Source organism: Poecilia formosa, unplaced genomic scaffold (genome assembly GCF_000485575.1).
Source record: "Poecilia formosa unplaced genomic scaffold, Poecilia_formosa-5.1.2 Scaffold130, whole genome shotgun sequence".
In the NCBI taxonomy this organism is placed as follows: domain Eukaryota; kingdom Metazoa; phylum Chordata; class Actinopteri; order Cyprinodontiformes; family Poeciliidae; genus Poecilia; species Poecilia formosa.
Window position 1 is genome coordinate 1,620,477 of NW_006800069.1, and position 15,515 is coordinate 1,635,991.

A 15,515-nucleotide genomic window follows, 5' to 3' on the forward strand; every position below is an offset into this window, starting at 1 on the left:
AGGAACTTGATATAAGTAAACAATTCTTTAATATTGATGACAAAGTACTTATAACAGGACATTTCACCCATGTTATAAGTGAAATAATCTGTAGTTTTCATCAAAATTAAAGAATTGTTTCCTGAAAACAAGCTCCAATATCTTGCTGAAAAGTTACTTCTATGTTAGTTTCATCTTATTTTAAGGGTCCTAAGATATTTGCACTAGAAAATAGACCAAAAATACTTGGGAAGATTTTGTGTTTTTGCAGTTTTGGGATCATATAAAAACTGTACATGTTGTAGTTTTGTATATTTGTGCAAAAAGAGACTTTCTGAAAGTATATGGTCTGGTGCAATGACTGGGAGGAAGGAGCTATGATAACGCTCCTTTGTGCATTTAGGATACAGCAGCCTATCAGCAAAGACGCATTAGCAAGAGTGATGTTTTGTTGTTACAAGAGTTCTCCTATCTCCGTCTACCTGCCCCGACTTCAAGTTTTATCTGAGGACTTTTATGCTTCGTACACATTTATTTTTGTCTCCGAGTTCCTTCTTTCTCTAAAAGGAATTGCTGCAAGTCCTTAGAAATGTCAGCGTTTCTTTTTGCTGGGTCACAGCAATAACAGCAGAGCAGGTAACAAACCTCGGGCAGAAAACACTAAATATATCTCTGTCTGGACGAACATGTAACAACCCACGGATCGCTAGAACAACAATGATGTTTTGTCATAATGGCTAAAAAATATCCCTTAGACCTGCTGTGACATCCTTAACCCTCGTTGATTAAAAGGATACCAACCACTGAGCTCCTGTCCTCCTCCACAACCGACATTGTTCTGCATTGCTGTGCTTCAGACCCAGTTTCCTTGGAGCCAGCGAGCTGCAACCGCAGACTCATTGGTTACTGTGCAGCTGCAGTGGAGATCTGAGAGCCTTTCTGCTGGGGAACAAATACTGATTTCTTGCTTGTATCAACTGTTGTTAACACCCACAGAGTGGTACCAGAGTGGTACTGTTGCACGGATTTTTGTGTGTGCACACAGAAAAGTGCCTGCTTGCCAGTCACCTCTGTCGTTTTCAGGAAGCTGATGTCAAGGAGAGGAAGGAAAAGAGCAAAGTTGGTGACAATAGTTATGTTGGATCAAAAAAAAAGCAAAGAAACTGAAAGCATTTGAGTTTAGAGATTAACATTTACTTTGCTAATATTGTAGTACTGAACACATTCACAAACATAATAATTCCCTACTTGGACGAAATCGTCTGCTGTATTTTGTTGGTAACACTTTCAAATGAAACGTTAGGCTAACGCCAGCGAGTAGCGGAGGAGCTAACGCCAAGACGGGCCACAGCCATTGGTGACCTGGAACAGATCCTGCAGGAGCTGAGCGAGTTCTGAAAAGAAAACAAAGAAACTATAAGAATGCTGAGATATAAAACACAGTACAAAAACATATGCCACACAGACACCAATAAATAAAGAAGACCTTCTTTAGAGAATTAACTAGTTGTAGGTGGCTTCAGGTACCTGAAACTCCCAGATTAGTAACATTTTGCGGCTGTAACCTCAGATTGCTGTCTCAAGAACTGTGACCATGTTCATTACTTCCTGATAGCTTCCTGCGGCTCTGACCACCTCTCAACATAGTTTTGGGTTTAGTCCTTTTTTTTCTGTTCACCACATGCATGTTAGGCACGCTGTTTTGCTGCAAAAACACAGGTCATATAAGGTGAGGACGCTTTGAACAGGAAAATTAAACGTGCGCAAAGATTTGTTTATATTCTGCTAATGTAAAAAAAAAATCAACACACAATTGTGTGATTCCATTATGTAAGAAATTAAATTAAAATCACACGAGAATAAACTTGTTCACGCGACAAGTCATTAAAAATCATGGCCGCGACAATGTAAACAGTTATTTCATAATTCACAGCCCTGGCGGTAGCGGCCATCATCTATCAGCCATCAGAGGAGACTTTGGAGCCTTACTGAGGCTCTGGAGCAACAAGCTCATTATACTTGGGAGGGTCCATGTATGCTGCGTTTTGAGGAAATTATAGTCCATAACTTTACAGAAGAGCTTTGGATTCAAAACGTTAAAAAGACACATAGCTTCATGAACTGTGTGATGCTGTGAGAGTTCTGGCGGAGCCAGCTGCATTTTGTCTGGAAGAAAATTGCAAACGAAGAAGAAGACCACTTCCTGTTATGTTCTTCATGGTTTTTGTCAGTAGTAACATCCGGCTGTTAATCATGTGACTTGTGTGATGTGGGGAAAAAAGTGTTATTACATTTCTGCGGAATAATACGGCTGAAAATCGGCCTCAAAAACCTTTTTATTTTTTCTAAATTGTCGTGTTTCCAGTGAAGCAAATTCATCTTTGTAATTTCAATTTACGCAGTTCCACGGTTAATGGAAAACGCAGCTATATTTTTTTTTTATTATGTTTTTAATAATTATGTTTCCGTACTGGTACGGCTGAAAGGAAACGAGGAGAGGGGAAAAGGCATGTGGAGTTAGTTGAAGAGATATGTTTGGGGGGGGGAACAACATGCGAGTTAAAGCGCTGCAGCCTGCACCAAGAGTTTCCTCCCTTTCTCTTTTCACACCGCTAGTAAAAACGAGCTGCTGTCCCCGGTCTCCGCTCGGTCTTTTCCCGCCTCTCTCTCTCGAACCGGACCCGCTGACACTCCGGCAGCTCCGGGCCTTCAGTGAGTCAGTGGGTTTGCTTCAGCAGGCAGCAGCTCGCCTCTTTTCCTCCTCTTCCTCCTCTTTTCCTCCTCCCTCGTTTCTAGCATGGATGTAAGCGAGCTGCTCCCAGAAGGAGTTTAGGAACTCGAACATGGACTTTTTATGGGCCAGACCGGGTAAGAGACACCAGGAATGCTTTAAAAGAGACGTAGAAAAAGTTGGTGCCGGGAGCAGAGTTACTCTGACACGATGGGTTCAGCTTGTTGTTGAGATTAGCAAAGCTCAGGAATGTTCTCCTTGGTGTTAGTGAGGTTAGCATGGATGTGTATTATTTCTTTTGAGGTGTTTTGGTTTTGTTATTTTCCTGGACGTTATTGGGGGGGATAAATAGAAAGGAAGCTGCTGTTTGTCATGGCAATAAATCACAGATAACTAGTTAAACAGAGAAGCAGGGCAGAGCTTTACATTATTTTAAGGACTAATATATTATGTAACCTAGAATTAAGACACTGCTATATTCTAATGATTTGAATGGTTTCACATTGAACATTCATGTGAAATCTACACTAACGTGCTACTATTGGAAAAAAAAACCTTCAGCTTAAAAGTTTGCTTACTTTATTTAGAAGTAAGTAATTTAAATTAATGCGCTTACATTTGATTTATTTGATGCATTTAATAAGAAAGTGGAGAAAGCAATTAGTTTTTGTCAAATTGTTGAACCTTTCTAGCTGTTTTCACACATTTTTTTTACAATATTTGCAGAAAATTCAAAAGAAACATGGGATGGATAGCAAGTATTACTTTGTTGACATTTGATTATTGCTTCCATTGTCATGTTGTTTCTTTAACATTCATTTATGACTATTTTAAGCTAATGTGTTGAATAATCACCTGCTATATTTAGCAATAGTTCTCAAATGCTGAGATTATACCTTTTTTCTCTTTTTTTCTAATGCAAGAATGAAAAGCAGATATTAGTTGTAAAGTATTGTTTCAATCTCCTTTTCCGTTTCCTCCTTCTTGGTTAAACTTGGCAAGTTAAGCTAGCTTGCAGCTTACCTAGCTAGCAAACAAACAAGCCATTAGCAGCTAGCATATGACTCTCTAGCTAGCTAGCTAGTAAATTGGATAACTAGATAATCAGAAATGTTATAGTTTTGGTTCCCTGCATTTCATTTATACATGTTTGTTGTGATATAGGACTTAACTATCATTCATAACCATCTTCAAAGTCTCAATTCTGAGTTGCCTGCATAAACCTTGAGCACATCAGCATTTCTTTCTCATAAATGGAAAGCAGAGAATGCTCATGGTAGCAGTAAGTTTATAGGAGCTCTTGTGTAGCCGTTCTAGTTAGAAGTTATGCTTCATACTATAAATATAAACAAAGGGTGAAGGAGACATCCATTTTTTGTCTATCCCCCCTTATCCTTGTAAGGGGCTGGTGCCTATCCGGAGCTGTTATTGAGTGGGAGGCGCACAATGGACAGGTCACCAGTATTTCACAGAGCAACACAGAGACACAAACAGGAGACATAAACACACACACACACTCATATCCAAGGGCAATTTAGAGAAATGCAAATCGCAATACGCGCATGGGGAGAATATGCAAACTTCATGTAGAAAGACACCAGGCTGGAATTTGAATGAAGGACCTTCTTGCTGCAAGGTGACAGAGTTACCAACTGTACATCCCCGAAAGTAGACGAGTAGATGGTTTTCAGAACTGGGTTGAAATCCTTCCAAATTTGAAATGGATTCTTTTGGTACTTGTACATGTAGTAAGACAAACTAAACCGCTTGGGTTAAATGATGTCTAGCCGTATATTTGTCTTGTCATCAATCAAGACCACACATTTGATGTTGTCATGTTTAAATGAGGGTTTGATAGCTTTAGTAACATTTTACTGTTCCTTAGACTTCACCTATACTTCTGCCAAAGCCAAAGCTATCAGCCAGTTTCATTTCATTATTACAACAGGACACAATATTTCATACTCCACTGGTTGATTTTAACCACTTTGACAAAATCTCCAGTGTTAGGAAATCTGCTCGAGTCTTAATGAGATAACCGCCAAGAGAGACAACCATACGTGGACAATCTTACAACTACCATGCATGTTTTTGAAGATTGAAATGCCTAAAGAAAAGCTAAGTAAGTGGATAACCTTTAACCTGGAGACATTTGGATGTATCCCCCTTTTTGTGTAGCTTTTCACAAGGAAACATAAACTCATCACTTCCAACATGTAAGCCTCGCTGTACATTATATGAAAGGTGTGAAAACTAGACTGTAAAAGCTGTGAATTCACTGGTAAACACCTTCATCTGACAGGATGCTCTAAAAATTGTAACTCGCATTGATTCATCTGATACACACAGTGTTTCAAACACATGAAAGACATCAGGATTTATTTGGTAATTTTATTCAAACCGACCGTCATCATTGTATAAAATCATTGCATGAAGCCAGTAATGTTGCATTGTCTGAAACTTTCTCTCAGAGTCGATTAGTAATTGGGTTTAAATTGACCATATAATTGTGCAATTTGACATTTCAAAAATAAATTTGCTTAACAGAAAAATAAGAAAATCAATACTAACTTGTTTTTTTTTTTATTAAAGCTTTTGGCTTAGCTAGGAGGAGGTGTTTTTTTTCCTTTTTTTTCCCCTTCTTGGGCCGTATTGAAATTGGCTTATTTTGCAAAACTGCAATGGAAACACGTTTTTCGCATCCTAGTAGTCAAGCGATCAACAACTGGATGTTACCACTGGCGCAATCCATGAAGTAGAAGACGACAGGAAGTAGTTGGCGGATAACGCAGTGGTTTGTTTATTTAGTGACTCATCTCGTGGAAAAACTTATTCACGTGTGATTTCGATTACGTTTCATATTTAAGGAAAACAGCGCAATCGCGAAATTGTATTTTTCCTACATCATGAGAAATATTTACAAAGTTTTGCGTACATCTGTAATGGAAATACAGCTGATGCGTCATCTCGTTTGAAAGGATCTTTGTCTCATCTGCCCTGTGAAACTCTTCGCTGCTTGGGCAGTGAAGGTTTCCTTTTCATTTTGGCGTACAAAACACACCGAGTTGCTCATGTTGCTGAGAGTGCGTTCTGATTGTGGTTTGGAGACAGCTCTGTGCTCTGGTACAGTGGTTACCATAGTGCTACTTTGATTACATGTAACACACACGCACGCGGTTAGTATTTTCATCTTCAACATTTTACCCTCTAGTGTGGAAGCATGAGCCACAACACACAGTCACAGTCATATGCTAGCAGCGCTCACACTCAGTATTTCACATGCCCATATTCAGTTACACAAAGAACACACACACACTCGTACACATACTCCACTCATTATCTCACGCCGCAAAGTCTTTTGCCCATTAGCTCTTCTGCACAATTTAATATGAAAATGAAGGGAGAAGAAATCAAGCCTCATTGAATTTTTATGCTGATGAGTTGCTAAATGTGGCGACGTGATTGTCAGAGCAGCCGGTTCAGATGGACGGAGTTGACGGCTTTGAAGGGAAGGGGAGTGAAAGCAGACAAAGAGAGATTAAAGACGCGTGCGGCTAATATGTGAATTGATCATTTTTGGCACAAAGGGAGCAACTTTGATGAATTACTGAGGTTGAATGACATGCAGGTACGGATGGAGGCATTGCATTAATCTTCATTTGCATCCAAACAAAACTGTGAAACGTACACTGAGTAGAAGTAATAAATGTAAAAGCCCTGAGAATTGGCCAAACTTCCATTAGCCGGATCAGCTTCAACTATGTCTTACTGTGAAAGCCTTGAGAGTCTTTTCATTTTGACCCGACCCTTGATTGAGGATTATTAGCCACACTAACAAAAGTGTTTCTAGGTTTACATCTCAGAGGACAATAAGATGCTCTTTAAAAGAAACTCTACACTTATAGTGACACATATTTAATTGTACATTGCAATAGTTTTATGTATTAAGATTCCCATTAGTGTCTGACGATGTGGCTACTAATTTTCCAACATGGAAAATTGTTGGTTACTAAATGGTCCTATTATGTTCATATTTTTCTAGGTTTACATCTCCATATTTTTCCATTTTGACATTAACGTATGATATCACAAAATTAGTCAGATGTCACATTATACAAATTACAGACATGAACCTAGATTTTAAAAATAAGATTGAATAAAGGTAAGATTTCAGTGTCTATTTATTTATTTATTTTAAGCGTTCATATTCTTCCAGGCTGAAATTTGTTTTCTGCCTCTTTGTATAATTTTTACACCAAAGTTTTCTTGAATTTCATCATTTTTTATATTTTATTTTTCATACATCCAAAATAACATAAAAAAAAACCTAACATAAACAATGACAACAGTTTCAGGGAACAACATTTCCTTAAAATTACCACTTGGTTTTACCGACATCCACATCAAACCTTAGTGGTGCCTTACAGTTCAGTGGTGTAGGAAGGTTTGCAGTCATGGCTAAATAATGTCCCAGTGTTGTTTTTCAAAACAATTTGATCCTCGGCTAAACATGGGTGGAGTCATTTTTTGGACATGTCAAAAATTACTTTGGCATGAGCACTGCAACTCATTTTGCTAATCGCCTACAGATTATTCCAAATGTATTGCTACATATGGCACCATTTAATTTCATGTTGCACGATGCAGATACTGATAAAGATTTACTCCTGTGTGTATGTTGTAAGTCTTGAGGGGCTCCAACTGACAGCAGCACGACCTATTCCTCGATTTATTCAGTTGATAATAGTTTGAGCTTCCATTCCCATGTTTTCTTGTTGTGTTTGTCTTAAAAAAAAAGTGGTGTCAAAAATGTCAATAGAAACTCTGGAGTTTTACACATGTGGCTAATAAACTGTTAGTTGGTTTCCTTATTAAATGCGACCACCTTTGGGAGAAAAAGTAGTGCTCTGCTCCAGTTATGCAAAAACGTTGTGCCAAATGTAGCTTTTTCAGTTTTCCCAACACATTGACAGCCAGACTGTAAAGAATCAGGGATAAGCAACCAGTTTTCTTTCCTTCTTTTCAAATAATCATTAATAAAGTAAGCTCTATTTGTTTGAGGTATTTCTTTTTAGAAATGCAGAAACAAGGACTAAAGCTGCAAAAATCCTGTTTTTATTTAGACCTGAAATACACTAAAAACATATTCTAGAATCAATAAGACAGCATAGAAGCCATGGTATTTTTATTACATTCCATTTAAATGGTAAAAACAAGTTGTCATAATGATGCAAACCAAGCCAATAATCATCACCACTTGTTTATTTTAACTATAGTTTTACTTGGTAGTTCGATCAGAGATGGTCTGTAGTAACAAAACAAACAGCTTTAGATTAAGTCTTCATAAAACAATACAATAGAAAGAGCAGGCGATTTGTTCCGAGGCAACAAGGTGACATTCTGCAGATGCAATAAATTTTCCACTGAAGGCGTAATGTGCAAACAGCAAGGCCAACATCTCCAGAGAAAGCCCCTCAAACCACAGAACATTTGTGCTGCTCTGCAGAGTCTGGAATGCTAACATATGCTACTGTGTGGATTTAAATCTTTAATCAAATTCCTGCCTTAATGACGGCTCTGACCTTTAAACTACTTTTGCTGAAGTATTTTGATTGCACCTAGGTTTACAAAACAGAGGAAAAAAGACTGTAGACATCTAGCTTCTCAGTGTATTTACATCCACAATTTTATCACCAGTTTGTTTTGAACTGTGTGTTAGGATGTAATTAAAGTCTCAGTTCAGCAGAAGACAAATGGACACATTGCGTCTTAATGCTAATCATTCTGATGTGTGTAGAAATTCAATAAACTTTGAATCTTCCAGATTCTTGTATTTCCTTATTACCGGGTTTAGAAAACTAAACCCGGTAATATGTAGGATCCATCAAAGCCTTTTAAAGTTAAACATCAGAGAAGGTGGATGAAAAAACAATACAGCGTTAATGTTGACGTAGCAGCATATGACTTGACTTAAACACTTTTTAGGTTGGTCCAAACTTAAAGAAACCAAGGGGATTTTGTGAAAAATCAGGTGAAGTGTGTGTATAATTCATGAAATTACTTTGCTGCAGATGATTTGTGTTTACTGGGTTAAAGGATGCAACAATTTACAGTCTGGTGCTGTTAGAGGATTGGGGCATTTTAATTCAGCCAAAATGTCACATTTGTGTTTATGACTAACTGACCATCTTGGGACAAAATTTACACAAACTGTGGCCACCTCCAAATTATCAAATCATTAGTAGCTTAAGCAGACAGGTTTCAAGAATTTTGCACGCAGAGGCAAGTGAACCTTCATCAGCGCAGACAGAGTGTTGGCATAGAGTAGCCAAAGAGTAAGTAAAGCTTTTTAGATCCTTCATTTATGCCATCTCAGAACTGTAATGCTACTGAAGTTAGTTGACATGTCCAAAAAGTCTGTGTTAGCCAGACTGCACTCATTCTGCAGAGTCAGATGTGTAGAAAAGCGATGCTGGATCAGAGTAATTCAAAGATGCATATCTTCATAACCAAACTTAAAATTGAAAGGAGCTAAAAACTGCCATCATATTAAAGGGAAAGAGACTTGCCAAGCTTGTCGATTTGCCATTAGCTCATTAGATCATCATGGAGCACCACTGAAATTTGTTGGAGCTATCTGTCCAGTGAGTGAAAGGAGAACAGGAAACATATGGAGTCCCGTTTCCTTTGAATTTTCCGCTGAGACAAAGGCTGCTGCGTTGGGAAGTTGAACGAATGAGGCAGCACACCCCTTCAAGTCCGGAAGGTATTTAGATTTAGTTATTGTAGGGAGGTCTGCACAGCATCAAGGCAAGGAAAGCACAAACATGCTGCTACACTGACGCTTAGTTCTGACTCTGTGGGCTGGGAAAAAGACATTATGGAGAGTTATGGATGTGTGTTGCAGTGGGAGCTGGTGTCGGTCACCTTGCACCACTGGAGTTTGCTCTGTGATGGGGGTTATATCTGTCCACAAAGGGACGGCAGCGAGCATTCCAGGACAAATTGGAGGGCTTGACGGATGGTGATGTAGGATCTCTAGAGGTTGTAGTCTCTTCTGGCAAATGAGGAAAACTGTCAAAGTACTGCTTGGTACATTTTCTGTTCACTTTAGTCAAGAGAAATAAAAAAGTGGCTACAAAAGAAATGACTGGATATGCATATTTTGTTTATTAGTAAAGGATTATCAGGTCAAGTCACTGACTGGATGGTCGTTGTTGTTTAGGATTTTTAATAAAGACTGCAGGCATTTGAGAATGAAAAAGGTCTAAATCACTTTTGATTCTGTTATGCAGAAGCATTGAAATGTGTATGTTCTTGTACTTTCCCAGTTTTCTGTAACTGTTTGGCAATTATCCCAACACAGCCAATAAAGTGCGTCAATTCAACATACATTGAATCAGTCGAGATAAAAAAAAATAAAACAAACAGGCCTGTCTTACTACCCCCATCAATGGAGCTGATATCACGCCTCTTGCATAGCTTAGCGTTGCGCGCCTCAACGCCGAAATAAAAGCAGTAGCTCTGTTTGACAGTCGTTGCTGTTTGCAGCATTAAATATTCAAAGCATAACAAGTGTTGCAAAGCATGAAACGTTAAAGCGACATCATGTTTTGTAGCTGCACTGAGCAAAAGCTACCCAGTTAGTACGATATGGCAGCTTGTTTGCTGCATGAAGGGGTTTGTGAGTAACTTGTCTCGCTGTGGGTTTCAGTGGAGGCAGGATCGGTAGGGAGACATCGACGCCCTCCTTTTCCTGCTCCTGTCTTTTGAATCTTTGATTTTGAAACTTGTAGCAACGAGGCTTCGCAGACGTATTTCACCGGGATGGGAGTCGACAGCTGTCCGGCGCGTTTTGTGCGTCCATAGAGGAGAGCTTGCACCATCTGTGTCCAGGTGTAGCCATCAGCTGGGACATGAGTATTACTGTAGGGGTCAGTGTGCACATGTTCGTGTGTGTGTGAGGTACAGTGATAAAGGAAGATTGATGGCGTACAGCAGGGCGAGTGCGCAATCACCTTACCTGATGGGGGTCCAACAGTGTCACAGAGGGGGGAACCTCGATAAAGGAAACAGCGGTGGTTTGGGAGGCGAACGTGCCAAAGGCGTCGACCTTGACAGAGCTGTGACATCATTTCCTGTCTGGTTGCCGCAGTCTTTTCCTCCCGGGTGATGAAAGGGCACACAGATCTACAGCGCAACCCCCTATTTTTTCAGAAGCGCACACAAGTCATGGACAAACTTCCCAACCTCTGCCAGACGATGCTGAGTCAGCTCTTTGGGTGCGGCCCGGTGATGGCGGCATTGTGTATGTGCGTTATCAATCACTGTGATAGATAATCGGTGTCTGTGTGTGTGTGTGTGTTGTGTGTGTTGTGTGAGTGGTGTCTGCGTAGAGCTTGAAGTTGAATTTACAGCTGCAGCAGGAAAAGCGACACGCGGTCCGTCACAGCGGGACAGATGGGAGCCGGTGAAGTGGGCTGAACTTACAGCCGAGCTTTCTGACCAAGTCTGTAAATAGAAAACAAAGATGAGACAAATTCCTGGTTTCATATGCAAAATCCCAGAAAGAGGACGAGAACTTGCTTCCTTTCCTTGCAGCTTCGTTGTTGTCCGGTCAATCACGACGAACGCACTGCTCGTTTTGATGTTGCAGCATTCTGTGGCACAAGTGTTTGCATTGAATAGATTCAAATAAAGTTCAGATTTGTGGCCCAACCAGAAATTGTCGGGGTCGGGCGTCTGTGGCGTGATTAATAAGACTGCAAAACATCCAGCGCAGAGAAAGCGAAATGAGAACCCACAATATAAAGTTGTGTTAATCAGCTTATTATAATCTGAATAGAGGCGTAGATATTTGAAATAAAGAAAGAAAGTAGGGCGCAGAAGTTCATGAGATGTAGCTCCGCCCCTTTTTGCTCCCATCAGTCACACATCCCAGATGACTTGCGGCAGACTCACCCTGCGGTTACAACGACGACAAGATGGTTGAACAAAAGCTAAAAATGGGAGAAGTTGTACTGCTTTCTTGAACGGTGGTCGAAAAACAAAGGCAGTGAAATCGTAATTAAATTATATAATATGTCAGGCTTACTTTGAGCTCTGGCCTGTGTGATTAAACTTAATTCCTTGTGTTAAATCAGAAGCAATTTGACTTTAATTTTAGCCTTTTTTGATGTCACACTATGGATTATGACAACCTACTGAGCAGAGGAAGGAAGGAGTTCTTGTCTGCATGAACTATGACATATTTTTCCTTTTTTTTTTAAATTCAACAATTAGTTCTTACAAAACAAACATTACTGACTAGTAAACATAGGTGTTGACCTACAAAATAACTAATTAGATACGAGAATAAACAGCAGCAACGACAAAAAATGAACAAAAGATAAAAAAAGAGGGTACAAATTAAGAAATGGAAATAAAATTTACATTTGTGGGTCAGGATTTGTTTTTCTTTTCATCTCGACAGTCATTTTCTGAGTTATTATTATTATTATTTTCCTGACATTTTTAACATGCCAGGTGCAGCGGATGGTAACAATAGGTGCCATATTTTTTTTTTATTCAAATGTGATGTTCTTGCTAAGACTGAAAATCTGTTTCTGTGCTTGCTAATTTGTTTAGGGTTACCAGAGTGGCTCCCCCTGCCTGAACCAGCTTTGATGCTGTCCTAATGTCGTCTGTGCAGCAGCGTAACTCAGCTTTCCGATCTGTGAAGCCGAATCAGTCGGGCCGCCGGTGACCTCATCTGACCCCGGGCGAACTCAGACGGTCTCTGGGGGGGAGAGGGTTTTAGAGGGGATAGGGAAGGGACTTTTGTGGTTTGGAGATAAGTGGGAATACAGATAACACTCGCATGTGGGTCGGGCGGCTCGAATCCCAGAATTAAAGACGCTCCAACGCAGCCAGAGGTGCCGCTGCTGAGAATGAGTGACATCAAAGATTAAGGATCTTGCTCCGGGAGACGACTTTAAACTTGAAGGTCTGACAGCATGAAATTGTCTCCTTATGGCTGGGGGGAGAGGGGTGCATTTCCATGGCGAGCAGTTCTCCATATTAGATCTGCTTAAATTTTAGACGTTCTGTTTCCTCCTAATATATTAGCAAGTTAAAGCAGTCTGGGTTTGGCTGACATGACAGTCCTGTTTTCATCTGTTGAATTTGCATACTAAATTGACTATTTTAAAGGTAATTAATTGATTTATTACATGTCAAAACTGTTGATGGCTTCTGTCTGTCACAGGCTTCCTGTAATAAGTGGAATTTTAGCAATGCTGAAGCAGTAAATTAGTTTTTGGGATAAAGTTGACCTTGTACTGTCTTACAGGTTAGCATGTGGACTAGCCCCAACAATTAGCAGCAAGCTAAAATGGTAATTTTTACATTAATTTGCAACCTAGACCAAAAAAAAAGTATTTATAATTGAGAATAATTCAGCTTTCATTGCTGGTTTTCACAAAAATCCAACCTTTAAGTTGAGTACATTTAAGTTTAAGGGGAAAAAAATTAACATTAAAAATTATTATTATTTTTTGACCAATTTAATGGTGTCACTCTTATTACTTCAACTAATCTATCAATTTACCTGCTCCGTTTCAACATCTCCGCCATTCAGACACTGCTCTCCAAGATGTTTTGGGAATCTGTAGGTTTCTCAAAGGTTTTCCATGGCGCTTTGCGTCCTTACGATACGGCAGAAGTTGGAAGTTCTTCTTAGAAATGCGTAACGGAAGGGACCAAGCTAGTTAAGCAGCCAGTTGTTTGGGAGGCATATTAAGAAAAACTTGTTAATTTAAATGTAAATATGTGAAGTTTTCTAAACTCTAGAGGAACTTTCACTGTGTTCTGGCCAGAAGAGATAAAGGTTGAGTTTCTCTGCAGCCAACAGTCCAGATTGGTCTGGAACCAAAGGATCAGTGTGTAAAAGCAACTCTCCTTTGCTGTTAAGCACAGTGGGGGATCTGTGATGCTGTGGGGCTGTTTCTGATCCAAAGTCTCTGGGAACTTTGCTGGGTCGCGTGGCCTCGTGAACTCTGAAGTGGACTCTACTGTAAAACTCTTTGGATCTTTCAGGAGCATATGAACCAAAATATTTGGCCAAATCAACGCAGAAATGGTTCGGGAAACACAAAGACAACGGTGACTACTGTCACATTCCCCAGAATCCCTCTGAAACTTGTGACAGAGGATGAGTTTTAGTACGATATCACTGCTAATAAAGCTGCCATCCACTGTAGGCTCATAACAAATTGCTCACACAATGCATGGGAACCCTTTACCCAGAACTGATGGGTTTCAGGAAGGCTTTAATTGTCTTTGTTTGGCTGAAACAGTGGGTGAAGCATGAGGAAAGTAACAAAAACAGGCTTGAAGCAAAGCACCACCTGTTTATCCACAGCACATATAATAAGCAGGTTGACATTTGCTCAGAAGTAAACACTCCCACATCATATCTCAAGGCTGCTGTGTAATATTTCCATTCCAATGCTGAAGTGCAGCTGCTGTACATGTCAGTGGTGATACTTAGCGATAGCTTTGACTCTTTGGCAAAGCTCTCATCGGACCCTTTGGGGTTTTTTAGTCTTTCAGACTGAATTTTGTAGCTTCTGGACATAAGAAAGTCATTCCGGCATTTTATGATTTAAGATTTCAGTGGAAATGTTAAGCAAGGTGGAAAAAAAATGAATAAATCTGCTGAAGTTTTTCCCCTTGCTACAGGGATTTGAATAAATTTAAAGCTAACAGAAATTGTAAAAGGATGTTATAGGGAAGGTTGTAAAATGTACTGAAATATTATTATGGAAAACAAAACGACAACAAAAAATAAGAATAAGAGGCAAATTTACATACAAGAAAGATAATTCTGTAACATTAATCTAAATGAGATGTGCAACTGAATGGGATAATTAATAAAAATACAGAAGATGTTTATGTTTGTGTATGGGCAACTGATTAGAAATGTTTATATAAAAATCCTCAATCGAGACAGGTGTGTCTCATTGAGAGACCTGGCAAAGGACGGCAGCAACACACCGGGCATTATAAATCACAAAACTGCAGCTCTCAAAACCCAATTAAAATACAACTTAGATATTAAACACAGACAAATAACAAAGAGAAAACACACCCATACAAGTAAAAAGACTGAAATACAACTTTGGGGGACAAGAACTGATATTTTCTTTGTTATGAATCCGTTTTGATGCTGCTGGTTGCAACAGTCAAGCAAACAAAATCTCTCTTGTTCAGATTTTGAACTCAAAATAAAACTTTGAGTTGCTCAGTCACACTCAGGTTAGCCTGACATGTCACTTAGGGAATGAGCAGAAACACTTAGGCACAGGTGTGTGTCTGCATGTGGCTTCCTGCAGATTTTGGCTGTATCCATGGTAACAAGGCCACAGCAAAGGGCACAGCGTTTAAAATAATGACTATTAATTCTAAAAATACTAGTTATTCCCCCTTTTTTTTCTTTAGCAGGATTTGGTGGTGAATTAAGCTCCTCTGCGTGTCCGGCTAACCGTCTCAATCAACGTGACGGAAATGTCTGCGTCGGTAAATTAGCATAAAATTGGATCTTTGTCCCTGCTGGAAAACACGGCTGAACGCATCCAGCAAATGTACACAAACACTCTTCTCGCCACGCCAGAGAAACTTTTAATCTCCGGCAGACACACACACACACACACACACACACACACACACACACTCCGTCTCCCGTAACTCGACCTGAATCCGCACCTCGTCTCCCAACTAACGTGACGCGTTGCCTAAGGAAATGAACGTGGCGAGTGAAGGAAGG

General features: G+C 39.7%; 1 protein-coding gene across 3 annotated transcripts in view; it reads left to right on the forward strand.

The window, feature by feature from the left end:
* nhsl2 (NHS-like 2) overlaps window positions 1-15,515 on the forward strand; it is a 120,917-nt gene that overhangs the window by 55,100 nt on the left and 50,302 nt on the right. Inside the window, exon 1 of one of the 3 annotated variants that reach the window (XM_016676229.1) lies at window positions 2,664-2,847. The exons of the other annotated variants lie outside the window; for them this stretch is intronic. Coding sequence (XP_016531715.1) covers window positions 2,823-2,847 — 25 coding nt within the window. The 5' untranslated portion in view covers window positions 2,664-2,822. Of the gene's footprint in view, window positions 1-2,663; window positions 2,848-15,515 lie in introns of those variants that run through there. 3 annotated transcript variants of the gene reach the window in all.